The 12659-nt window shown below is 43.4% G+C and overlaps 1 protein-coding gene across 2 annotated transcripts in view; it reads left to right on the forward strand.

Moving 5' to 3' along the window:
- SCFD2 (sec1 family domain containing 2) overlaps nucleotides 1–12659 on the forward strand; it is a 396134-nt gene that overhangs the window by 342145 nt on the left and 41330 nt on the right. Inside the window, exon 6 of one of the 2 annotated variants that reach the window (XM_086405773.1) lies at nucleotides 7330–7475. The exons of the other annotated variant lie outside the window; for it this stretch is intronic. Coding sequence (XP_086261899.1) covers nucleotides 7330–7475 — 146 coding nt within the window. The remainder of the gene's footprint in view (nucleotides 1–7329; nucleotides 7476–12659) is intronic. 2 annotated transcript variants of the gene reach the window in all.

The raw sequence follows: 12659 nt of genomic DNA on the forward strand, positions 1-12659 counted from the left end.
ATGGCCTTGGACGAGATGCCGGTGTCAGTACTCTTGCCTGGAAAATCCCATGGACGGAGGGCCTGGTGGGCTGTAGTCCATGGGGTCGCTAAGAGTCGGACATGACTGAGCGACTTCACTTTCACTTTCACTTAAGAAAGTAGTGTGACTGGTTTTTTGTTTCATTATAATTTTTAAGATTGTGTCCAACTCTTTGCAACCCCGTGGACTGTAGCCTGCAAGGCTCTTCTGTCCATGGAATTTTCCAGGCAAGGATTACTGGAGTGGGTTGCCATTTCCTACTCCAGGGGATCTTCCCAACCCAGGGATTGAACCCCCATCTCTTGTGTCTCCTGCATTGCTAAGCAGATTCTCTACCATTGCACCACCTGGGAAGCCCAAGATGGTAGGGGATACATTTAAAAGATTATATGATATATATGCGATAAAGCATACTTACATAAGAAACACTCATGAACCCATCACCCCCTCCCAAAGGGTTGCTTACCCACCCACCTCCTCCCCTAGGGGTAACCACTTTCTGAAGCTTGTATTTATCATTTTCTTTCCTTTTAAAACAGTTTTATCTCATATGCACGAATACCCAAACCATGTAAGTTTAGTTTTGCTTGCTAAAGAGACAAAATGAATTTATGCGGCCAATTGAGGTTATTCTTCTAAAGTAGCCTTCCTGGGACATGATCCACTTATGCGTGGAGGCTGCACTTGCTCAAACCCATCTGGGAGCCCTTTGTTTGAAATTTTCTGCAGAGACATTTTTATCAGCTCCTCAAGAATCATTGCTGTCGCTTTATGGCATGTTTGGTCTGATTAAGCTTTTTCCCATCACCTATTTTGCTCATTCATTTATTTGAATGAGAAATATTTCATGAGTTCTTCTATGAACAAAGACTCTGTGTTGGAGACCAGTGGAGAACCAGGTAAAGCCCTGGCTTCCCTGGAGCTTGTCCTCACCCCTCCCCTCCTGCCCTCCTCTGTCATTTGAACAATAACTAGAGGCCTCAGGCTAGGAGACTCCAGGACCCTGAGCAGGATCCAGTACCCCACGGGGCCATGGGATCAGTGTGGGCTAAGAGCCTGAGGGGAGATCTGAAGGGACTTCTGAAGGTGGTCCAGTCTCCGTGAGCCGTCTCCAGCCCGTTGTGGCCTCATCTGAGTATTTCTGACCCTGATTTTCTTAGTTAGGTCAGGCACACTAATACTTTCGTCCAAGCATGTTTATGTCGGCACCTGCTGAGGAGCCCCTGCCGTGTGGTGTAGATCAAGAATCCTACAAGGAAAGAAATCAGCCCAGTAAGATCTAAAGGCTTAAAACCCAGATTTTGGCTGTTTTATGTTAGAAGAACTTAAAAGCCACCCTAGATCATTATATAAATATTAGATTGATGACATAAATACATTGCCTGTGTAATATAAATATGAGACCTTAGAAATATGTATGTATATATATGTTTCATTTACTGTATATGCAATATAATATAAATTCAATGAATATAAATAATATGTACATCTAATTCATGTGTTCTCAACCAGCCTCCACATGACCCATTCACCCAAATAACTTACATCCTGCAATCCATCTGTGAAACAAACAGAACGACTCACGCAGAACTGTGACCCCTGCAGAGCTCGAAGCAGCCTGCCTGTGCCTGGCATCTCCGCTCTTCCTGGTTTAGGCGTGTGGTTCCCAGGAGCCAGTTGCGTTTGTTCCCAAACCTGCCTTTGCTAATTGTACTTTTTATTAAGTTGCAAACTCTAATTAAATGTCCTCTGAGGAAATATGAATTCAAAAAAACTTGTTTCAATGAAAACCAAATTGAATGCTTTCGAAAAGCATTTAAAGATGAGTCATTTTAAACATGCTTTTGAATTAGGTCTGAACTAGGTGATTGTGAAAGATTGAAGGAAAAAGCAAGATTAAAATCTAGAAGAATTCTGCTTTCAGATAGTGCTTCAGGTGTCTTCAACTTCTTGTTCCATTTTTAATGGACTAAAATTAGAAATTATACCTGGTATGTAATGGTTTAAAAGAAGAAAAAAGAACTCTAATCAGCAGACAGTACTCAAAGAAAAGACCTTGGCCTTTTCTTGAAAGATTAGTGAATAAATAGACACTTAACATTTTTTTAAATTTATCTGTAATTGAAGGATAATTGTTTTAAAATGTTGTGTTGGTTTGTGCTATACAACGTGAATCAGCCATAAGTATACATATGTCCCCTCCCTCTGAACCTCCGTCCCTCCCCTCTAGGTTGTCACAGAGCCGAGGTTGAGCTCCTTGCATGCACAGCAAATTTCCACTGAATATCTGTTTGACGTATGGTAACGTGTGTATTTCAGCGCTCCTGTCTCAATCCGACCCACCCTCCCCTTCTCCCACTGCGCTCACAAGTCTGTTCTCTTTTGTCTGTGTTGCCACTGCTGCCCTGCAAATAGGTTCATAGTTTATGTTTTAATTTTAAACAAAACTATACATACACACAAATACACATATATGTCTATGTGTATACATACATTTGTGTATGCATGGAAGAGAGATCAATTTTTCATGATCCCTCCCCTGTGTTAAATGACTCCTAACACCTACTGGTCCCAAGCACATTTGAAAAGGAGGGCTTCTACTGTAAATATTACCAGGACTGCCGTACACAGGAGTGGTTTTACACAGTCAGTCTCCCTAAGAGATTTCAGATGTGACACCACTCGCTAAGGTTTATTTGGGTTTTTTATTATGTTTTGTTTTATTTTCATTTACCAACCTTTTATTGAGAGCCATGAAAAAATGACTCCATCTTTAAAACAATGGTTTGAAAAGAGAGAAAAGGCAACGTCAGACAGCCAGATGGATGAGGAAGGTCATGACCTCCCAGCGCTCTGTCCTTTCTGGCCATCTTGCCCTCCCAAGCCAACCCTTTCTCTAACTTCCTGGGGATCCCACAGAGGTGGGTCCCCTGCTGCCAAGGGTTTGCTGAGAGGCAGGAGGGCATTTTCCAATGCCCTGCATTTTCCAATGCAAATTGGAAAAATGGGCCTGACGTTCTCAATCTTGGGCTGGAAGAAGGATGAGGAGGCCATCTTTGGATAATTTGGGTACAAATAAGAAAACAGCCTCTTGACCAGGCTCCAGTGATACTCTTTGACCCTAGCTTTTCCTAGTCGGATGTGAGGGAACTTTACAGCTGTGAAGAGAGTAATATCTCTAAATAGGGAGGCATTTCAAGTCCTATTCCAACCATGCTCCCCAGCTTATTCAACCACACAGGTTCCGTGTGTGTGTGTATGTGTGTGTGTGTGTGTGTTGGAAGACCTTAGGTGAGGTGAAAGTGAAGGCTCTCAGTCATGTCCGACTCTTTGCAACCCTGTGGACTGTAGCCCACCAGGCTCCTCCATCCATGGGATTCTCCAGGCAAGAATACTGGAGTGGATTGTCATTTCCTTCTCCAGGGGAATCTTCCTGACCCAGGGATCGAACCCAGGTCTCCCGCATTGCAGGTAGACTCTTTAACCTCTGAGCCACTAGGGAAGCTCCTTAGGTGAGGTGCTACATCTCTAATCCAAACTGAAGCTTTGGATAAGGCAGCCTCCTGTTGCAAAATGCTTTATTTTCCTGAATACCTAAGAAATAAAACCCAAAGTCTGGAAGCCAGGCTCTTTTGAAAAAAGTTCCCCATGCCCCAGAAAGTTTAAAATCTGCTCCATGCAAGAACCAAACAGAAGGAGTAGGCAGACTGGAGAGAGGGGTTCAGCTTCATTTCAGCCCTCCCAAAAGGATCGCTCAGCTACTCAGCTTGCTGTCCACTTTAACCTTGTTGTTGCCTGAACTGTGGGTCCCTGCAGCACTCACAGCCATGGAAACTGCTCTCCTCTCTCTGCCCGAGGAAAGCCACTTCAGTAAGTGGAGACGGGTGAGAGGGGCCTGGCGAGGGCAGACATGGACACGGGAGCCCTATTTGGTTGCTTGGAGAAGTAACTGGACCCCTGCCTGAGATCGCCAAGCCCTCCAGAGAAAGGAATTGCAGGAGCATGAGTCATACCCCATTTTAGACAAACTCAAGGGTGCCCTGGGGGTTGGGGGCCTCCCTTATCAAGAAGCAGGCAACTGAAGTACACAGATTGTGCTTGGCCAAAGCCTAGGATCAGCTTCTGCTTTATTATCTATTAAACTAAGTGGATTAAATGAGAATTGACTGGAATTGTACACTTAGCGTTCCCTTACAAAACACCGTTATCTCATAAGCTGGCTTAATGGAACAGGCTGTCAGGGGCTTCTAAGAAGTAACTGAATATAGCGCCTTACAGGACAGAGATCAGATGGAGGGTGTGCAGCAGCCCTGGGAGATCCCAAGATCCCACACCTTGTGTGGATGCAGAAGACAGGCCAGGGTGTACCTGCAAACCACACTGTTAGCATCTACCCCCAGGGATGGGCCCAAGTCTTCCCAAGAAAGGCATCTGCCACTCACTCCATTTTAAAAGCACTTCTAATGCTGGGAAAGATTGAGGGCAGGAGGAGAAGGGGACCACAGAGGATGAGATGGTTGGATGGCATCACCAACTCAATGGACATGAGTTTGAGCAAGCTCCCAGAGATGGTGAAGGACAGGGAAGCCTGGCGTGCTGCAGTCCTTGGGGTTACAAAAGACACAACTGGGTGGCTGAATAACAAAAAGTGCTTTACTAACCTTTTATGTATGTGGCCTCCAGCACATATGAAGACAGTAGAGTGGAGTGGTTAATACGACTGTCTTGGGAGTTAGACCACAGGCTTTGCATCATAGCTTTACTGCTTTCATTGAGTGACCACGTGTTACTTCTCATGGCTCAGTTTCCCCATCTGCAAAATGGGAGTAATAATAGTAGTACTTCATTGGGTTTCTGTGGAGATTAAATGAGCTGATATCTATAAACTCCTTAGAATAGCGCCTGATGTAAGTGGTTATTTAGGTGAGCTTTAAGTGATTATAGCTTTTACACAGAAAAAGAATTCATCCCATTTCATAACTTTTGCACCCACATCTCCTTTAACTATTATTAGTTGCAGCATGAGTGTTGAATGAGCTGCATTCACAGAGGAGATATTCTGAAAGGCAGGAGGCAGTGTACATGGAGGAGGTCAGGCCTGTGATCAGAGGAACATTTTGCTGGAGATGGTGATGTGCTTTTGCACATCATTTGTCTCCTTTGATCCACATTTCTCGTGTGTGTGTTTGTGTGAATGACTTTTCATTATAGGGTTTGGGTAACTGAATGTAAACCCTGCTTTTGGTGAAGATTGATAAAGTTATGAAAATGCTCAGAGATGATAAAAATGAGACCCCTTTGGCCTGGTGTCCCAGAAGCATATCCATTGTAGAGCACTTGCTTTGAGGATAATAGACACATCAGAACGAGATGATGGTTTGGAAGAAGTTGCCGTTGTGCAGTTGATTTGAACAGTGGAGAATATTAACTGTTTTTCAGGGAAATTTTAGTTTATTTGTGAATTTAGGACTTTTTTCCCAACAATTTCTTTGACAGTTTTATTTTTCTGTTGGGTTTCTTTGAGTTCAGTTTACTTGTAAACATTTCTATCAACAACCTGCTCCACAGTCAACCTGCCTCTTTGGAATTACACAGCCTTTGCTTAATCTAATTCTAATGTATAATCCACAACTTCCACGTGTACTTTATTATTTTCGGTACTCTACAATCCAGGATATGGTTTTATCCCTCTCAGCCTAATGGAAGAACATTATCGTCCTCATTTTTCAAAAAAATTGAAAGAGACCAAATGAAAAATTATATAAACTGTTGTTGTTCTTGATGTTTAGTCACTAAGTCATGTCCAACTCTTTTGTGACCCCAGGGACTGTAGCCCACCAGGCTCTTCAGTCCTTGGGATTTCCCAGGCAAGAATACTGGAGTGGGTTGCCATTTCCTACTCCAGGGAATCTTCCTGATCCAGGAATCGAACCTGTGTCTCTAGCCCCTCCTGCATTGGTGGGCAGATTCTTTACCACCGCACTATCTGGGAAGGTCTAGGCTGCCTGTGTTCAGATCACCCTGGAAGCTCTGGTTTCCTGAGATAAGGGTTTGAGTGCAAGCACTATATTTGAGAAGATGTCCCAGGCAGTGTGGTCAGGAAGTAGGGAAGTGAGACAGGGGAGGAAAGAAAGCTCAGTAGTGAAGGCATTCACGAGTGAGTTACTGCTGTGGGCAACTGGGACTCAGCCCTACCACCCCCTCCCCGTCAGGCTATGGAGACCACAATTCAGAATCGTTCCACCTGTCCCCAGCTGTTACTATTCCCCCAACAACAATTGTGGTGTTGTTTCTGAGTGCTGACTTCCATGCTTCTAACCAGAAGAAGCCCTCAGACAGGAAGAGAGACACAGAAACAGACAGATAAAGAGAAAGACGTGCAGGTACTTGAGGAAGGACACAGAGGCCACAAGATCTGCTCTCCAGACGTACACACGACCCGCAGTGACTGAGCCAGCGTGGGCCGAGCATTGTCAGCGTGCTAGCGGGAGTGCTCCTTAACCTCTCTGGATCTCAGCTCTCTTATCCTCAAAATAGGAGAAAGAATAGCTCCTGCCTCATAAGGGTGATATGGGGATTGATGAATTCCTATATCTGCAGTATTTCAACACTCAAAAATTCTCATCTCAAGTCTTTCTCTATTTTTTGAACTTCTAACTTACCGTAATCATTCCTCTTCTGAATAGGCTTCTAACAAGATAGAAGATAAATCCATCTATTATAAGTTTCAAAAGGAAATAGAACCATTTCCGAGAACAGTCTCCATATAAGGCCCCCTTTGTGTTTGATCAGCTTTGAATGGTTGCCTTTTCAAATACGCTGTATGCTTTGTTAGCACATTAGATGCCCAGCCCAGCAAGTTCTGTTATTGGAGCAGCTCTATGAGCTTTCTCGTTCTGGCTGTTCTATTTTATGGAAACCGTTGGTGGGATTCAAGTGTGAGCGGCTCATCACAGTCCTCTGTTGTATTTTCCTCTGTGTCTCCTCCTCTTTTCTCAGAGCTATTTTCTAAGGATAGCAGACCCTAGGGAGCTTTCTTTTTGTGAAACTTCTACAGTCTAGGGGTTGAAGCCAGTGGCTGCAATCCCAGGCAATTCTGAGTTCTAATTCTGTCAAAGGCATTTATACTCAGTGTGTTTCGTTGCTCAGGGATGATTGAAACAGCCCAATTGGTGAACAGCCAGGGGGAAATAGGGTTAAAAAAAAAAAAAGAGGAACTCAGCAATGTTACATGGAGCTCAGCCTGTCATGATTAAAATTCAGTTTAAAGATTTGTTCACTCGAGAAAATATCTCTGGACTGTTTCAGGCTGTGACTCTTCAATTAACCTGACATTTCACAAATCCAAAAGTGCTGTGGATGAACTCTTCACTTTGCTTCGGGATATTGCTGGAGCTCGGAACCTCATGAAACAGTTCAAGTCTGTATATGTTCCTGGAAATCATACCCACCAGGCAAGTACATATGTTTTAAAGTAACCAGCTAATCTGTGCTGTGTTTTTAGGATTCAGAGACTAAAAGAAAAGTTTCCATGTTAAGCTGTTTAAAATGAAGGATTTGTTCAAGATCAAACCTAAGGTTCTTCTAGTCCAGAGTTCTGGATTCCCCTGAATCTGAAAGCTTCCCGATTTATTTGTACCAAGGCTTAATGCAGTGAGATGAGCAATGGACTGGGGGTCAGCTCTGCTTTGTCAGTGGCCCAGACCTGTCCTGTCACCTTAGGCAAGTCCGTAAGTGCTAGATGAGGGGCTGGCTTTAGACAGTGCCCAGGTTTCTGGACCTAAGAATAAGAGAATTACCAAATAATATTATGCAAAGAAAATAAAAGTTGATGACAGCAAAAACAGTTGTTATTTAAAATGCCCCCATCACTTTATGGGCTTCCCTTGTGGTTCAGCTGTTAAGGAATCTGCGTGCAATGCGGGAGACCTGGGTTCGATCTCCGGGTTGGGAAGATCCCCTGAAGAAGGGAAAGGATACCCACTCTAGTATTCTGGCCTGGAGAATTCCATGGACTGTATAGTCCATGGGGTCACAAAGAGTCAGACACGACTGAGCGACTTTCGCTTTCACCACTTTATAAGTAGAGTGGGAGAACCTTACAAGGATGTTTTGAACAGGGAGTTGGAAAATGGTAAGAAAATCCAAGATGAATGGGGTAATTACTGTACCACAACTTGATGCAAAAGGGAAGAGTGGGGTCGTAGAGTGAAGCACAGAAAGACCCAATGGGAAGATAAAGGGTAAAGAAAGGCTAGAGCCATCGAGGCTGGGTAGTCTCTGTTAGACAAGGAGGAAAGCGATCAGGTTGCTGGTGGCCAAAGATGAGCTTTCAAGGAAGAATAGATGTTTCTAACAGAAAAGCTCATTAGGTTTTGGTGTGGAGTGGATGAAGGAATCTTCTCTCCCATCTTCCTAGGAAATATTCCACAGAATTCACTCTATTTGCTAAGGCTTTCTTGGAGAGTTGAATGTGCTATTAGTGGGGACTATGATCCAGTGAGGGGTTCAGCTTCAGGGTGCTGACTCTCCAAGGTGGGCATGTAGACAGGAGTTAAGGTTATCCACGATCACCTAGCGACATGCAGGTTCTTCCTCCCATTTATTCAGATAGTAGCTGATACTTGAAGAGTCCCCTGCATTTGGTTTCCCTTTGATCCTCATGCAAGTAAGCCAGAGAGGTATTATTATCAGAGACCTAGGAAGGCCGCAGTGACTTGCCACAGGCACACAGGTGGCTAGGACCTGACCACGTGTTTGCTGCCAACACAAAACTTCCAGTCACTGCACCATGGTTCTCATGGAGGTTCTAGAAATACTAACTGATGGTGCTGTGGGTACCTGAAGTCACCCACCAAGACACCGAAGACCTTAGAAACTGGCACTCAACTTAGTAATGTAAGTTCCCATCCTTTGTTCAATGATCTAAAAAAGTACTGATAAAATCACTCAGATAATTGATCAGCTGTAGTTTTGTCATTTAAAAAATTACCAGTCTTAAATATGGCAGTGTAGACTGGTTCTACAAGATGTGATTGAACTGAAGATGCATGATGAAATTTAGACCAAAGACTGTTGAGAGGCAAGTGGCTGTTGTCATTAACAAAGGGAAAGTAACCACTAAATTACTAAGGTCTTTTCAGTTTCTTTTTTTTGATCATCATGGTTGGCTGATTTGGCCAACTTCACATAAATATGTTATCTATAAATCTTGAGCATGACAAAGACAATGATCAGTTTCCTAGATTTTACCTCCCTGCCACCAACTCGGTCATTTCTCCAGACCTCAGAACCCTGTCTGAGCAGCCTTTGCCTTTGGAAAATGAACTCTCCCTTGTTGCATACACTTCCTGTATAGTGAGTCAGTAATATTATCAACTCATTCAACAAAACTCCTAAAGGTCCGTGAGTGGAAGTGGGGCAAGGCAGAGAGTATATGTGTATCCTGAGGGGATTTAATAATATTAATCCAGACACCAAGTGAAATGCTATACAACCAAAAAGTGAGATCTCTACATACTCAGCAAGGACTGTATTTGGATCCTTAGGTTCCACTTGGAGAACTCAAACAGTGGTTCGTGGTCTGTTGGGTGAAAAGTGTTGTAGATTTTTCTGTAAAGTGTTATCTTAATTTTCTTTTAAAAAACAATAAAATAAAAAGTATGTGGGTATGTATACTTAATAAGTACTTAAAATTTTAGGAAAAGTGTATAATGGTTACTTATGGGGAATAGGAAGGGTCGAATGGACAAGGAGGAACTCTGGCTTCTTGCTTTATATATGTAGAGAAAGAATTTTTGATGGGATTACAGATCGTTTTTACCTGTTTGGGTTTTTCAACGTCTTTTAGAGGTAAAGAAGTACTAAGTCACAGGTGTAAGCCCTGTGAGGACAGGGATTTGATCCGGTGCTGTAGTGGTATCATGCACATAATGGGTGCCTGATAAATGTTTTGGGGTACATCTTGAATGCACTACATATATTTTTATCATATATTGGAAGAGTCATTGGGACAAAAATATATACAGATAGAAAATCACAGGTGTCCAGACTAGAAGCAGAGTCCAGCTCCATCTAGCTTTGAAGATGGACCTTGGCTAGGCAATTTTCCATCCATCTCTTCTCCCAGTTCGGTCCTCAGCTCTAGGAAAAATTAGTGCTTTCTATCTAGCTCCATGCTGTTTCTACACATCATCTAGTTGGGATGTCCTGGGCTTCCTGGGGCACTCAGAGAAGACATAGACCTGGTCTGGCGAGGGATTCGTGCCTCGGCTCGGCCCAGTGCTGTGTATCTGGGCTCTCTCCCCTGGATCTTGGGGCCCTACTCAGCCCCAGGCTTCCTCCCAGAGTACTTTTCTCCTGCTCTGATGCAAATGAGTTGACTCTTAGAGCCACTCCTCTTTACTCTATTAGCTAGAGGCACTTCTTATTTAACCTTCATCCTTTAACCCTTTAGGTAAATGTTTTGGTCACAGCTCAGATGTAGAAAGCAGACACCACTCTCATCATTTTAAAGAAAATGTGATTTCATATAAGGAATTAAGTACCTATAGTATCTGAAAGAGCTGGAGGAGTGGGATCTAGACCAGGTATGTAGAAATGAGCCTCAAACATCACTACACACCTGGTTCCAAGAGAACCAGTACCTCTGCCACAGCCAGGGGAGTGGGCATGGTGTCCACCACGAGGCTGCCATTGAAGCTCTTGGCTTGAAGAACACGCCAGCAAAGCTGGAGACAGCTTCTGTGTTTTCTCATCCTGGTAAATACAGAGCCCAGCTCAGTGCTTGCCACCTGAGGGTAAAGGGGTAGGTGGATGGATGGATGGATCCTGGACTCTGGGTCTTATTCAGAATGGTATTTCTTACATTCTTAATTCTAAGTGAGAGGGAGGTTAGCATGTAGGTGAACATCAGCCTTTGGGTTCATAACCTAGCTCTGCTCCTTACTAACTGTGTGACCTTAGGGAAATTACTTTACTTCTCTGAGCTTAGCTCCTCTTAGCCACTATTATTAGCTCCTTCATAAAAGTGCTGTGATGATTAGGTGAGTTGATACATATAAGGCTTTTTAGGACACAAGCCAACACAGACAGTGCTATGTAAGTACTGGCTGTAACAGTTGTGTAAAGGACGAAATAGACCTTCTTTTTGTTCTCTTTTGTAGAGTTTCATTGTTTCCTTTGTTAGGAGATGGGCTACACAGAAAGGAGGTCATTCTCAAGTTGACTTTCCCGTTAGCTGTGGCATATGGTCAGAATTTACTACTCATACCCCTTTGTTTGGAAAAGTCATGTTTGTCTGTAGACTCTGTTAACCAGAAACCTAAGCCCCAGTTTTGCCTTTATAACAAGCCTTCTTCTGCTTTCGTTTCTTACTACAAATGTTCCAGTTTAATGGGAGGCTTAACCCTCTTCCTGAATGTCAGCGTTTGATGTGCTGCTGTTCCTCAGATGACTCAGGGCAAGGAGCTTATGAGCCCTTTCAGACAAAATACTGTATGACTCTTGCTTGAGTGGCTTTGGCAAAATTCTCAAAGTGCTGTGCTGTGTTGGAGGAAATGTCCCACAGATGGGTACCATCTTCTGTGCCTCTGGCGTGTTGAACAAGAGCCTTTAGAACCTGCAGGGCCCAAGGAGGCTCAATTCATCTTGTGCCTGGTGAAATAGGGCCTCTGAACAGTCTGTAGGCCCAGTCTCTTCATCAGCAATCCCCAGCCCTGGCCACCAGCTGTCCTTTTCCAAGTGCTAAGCTCTGTTCTTCCTCCTAATTCTATCTACCTAACTCTAGACCTGCTGACATCCTTTTTGAAAGCATCTACATGAGATAGCATAAACCGGGGGCCAGGGAGCTTGACTCTCTCCTGCAGCCTAACTTCTAACTGCCTGTGTGTGAATTCAAGCAAGTTGATTAATAGCTTTGGGCTTTAATTTCCTTATATTGAAATTAAAGGGACTAGGCTTAAAACAAACTTTGTAAAAGTCATCTGCTTGTGGTTTGAGGGATGGATAGATGGATGAATGGATGGATGAACAGATAGACGAATAAACTACTTTTTAATCTCCAGAGCAAACCATTATCCTTAAGAAGATGAAAGGAGGAAAACAATCAGTCATAGTATATAGCAAAAAATAAAAATAAATAAGCCATGGAGTAGTCAAAGCCCAAAGCCAAGACCAGTTTTGAACAAAAGTTTTTTCCGTGTGATCTTGGATTGAAACAAAGTAAATATCCTCTGTACAAGTCTAGTTCTCCTGGGAAGTTGGTTGTTTAGAGTCCGTTTTTCAGAAAAGAAGCATTTGCAGCAGGAGGACTAAGAGAGGCCCTGGCTGCACCAGTACCAACCAGCAAGGCCAGGGTCAGCAGCACGACCGAGGGGATATGGTTGTGGCAACAACAGTTTTCTTCAAAACTGATCTCCTTGGCCATCTTCAGGTGGCCAAATTTAAGAAGATGTTGGAGTTGGTTTTTCAGAATTGTCTCTGACTTATGTATAATGTCAGAAACTGTTGCTGTGCTCAGAACCTTTCTTCAAGGGTTGGAATCAGGTCAGTATGGACCTTCTGGACTGAATCATACATTATCTCCACCATGAAAAGGAACCAAAGACATAGAAACAAGTATTTTATTTTTCATATTC

Source organism: Bos grunniens, chromosome 6 (assembly GCF_055505025.1).
Source record: "Bos grunniens cultivar Pamir isolate PY7600 chromosome 6, Bosgru_T2T1.0, whole genome shotgun sequence".
In the NCBI taxonomy this organism is placed as follows: domain Eukaryota; kingdom Metazoa; phylum Chordata; class Mammalia; order Artiodactyla; family Bovidae; genus Bos; species Bos grunniens.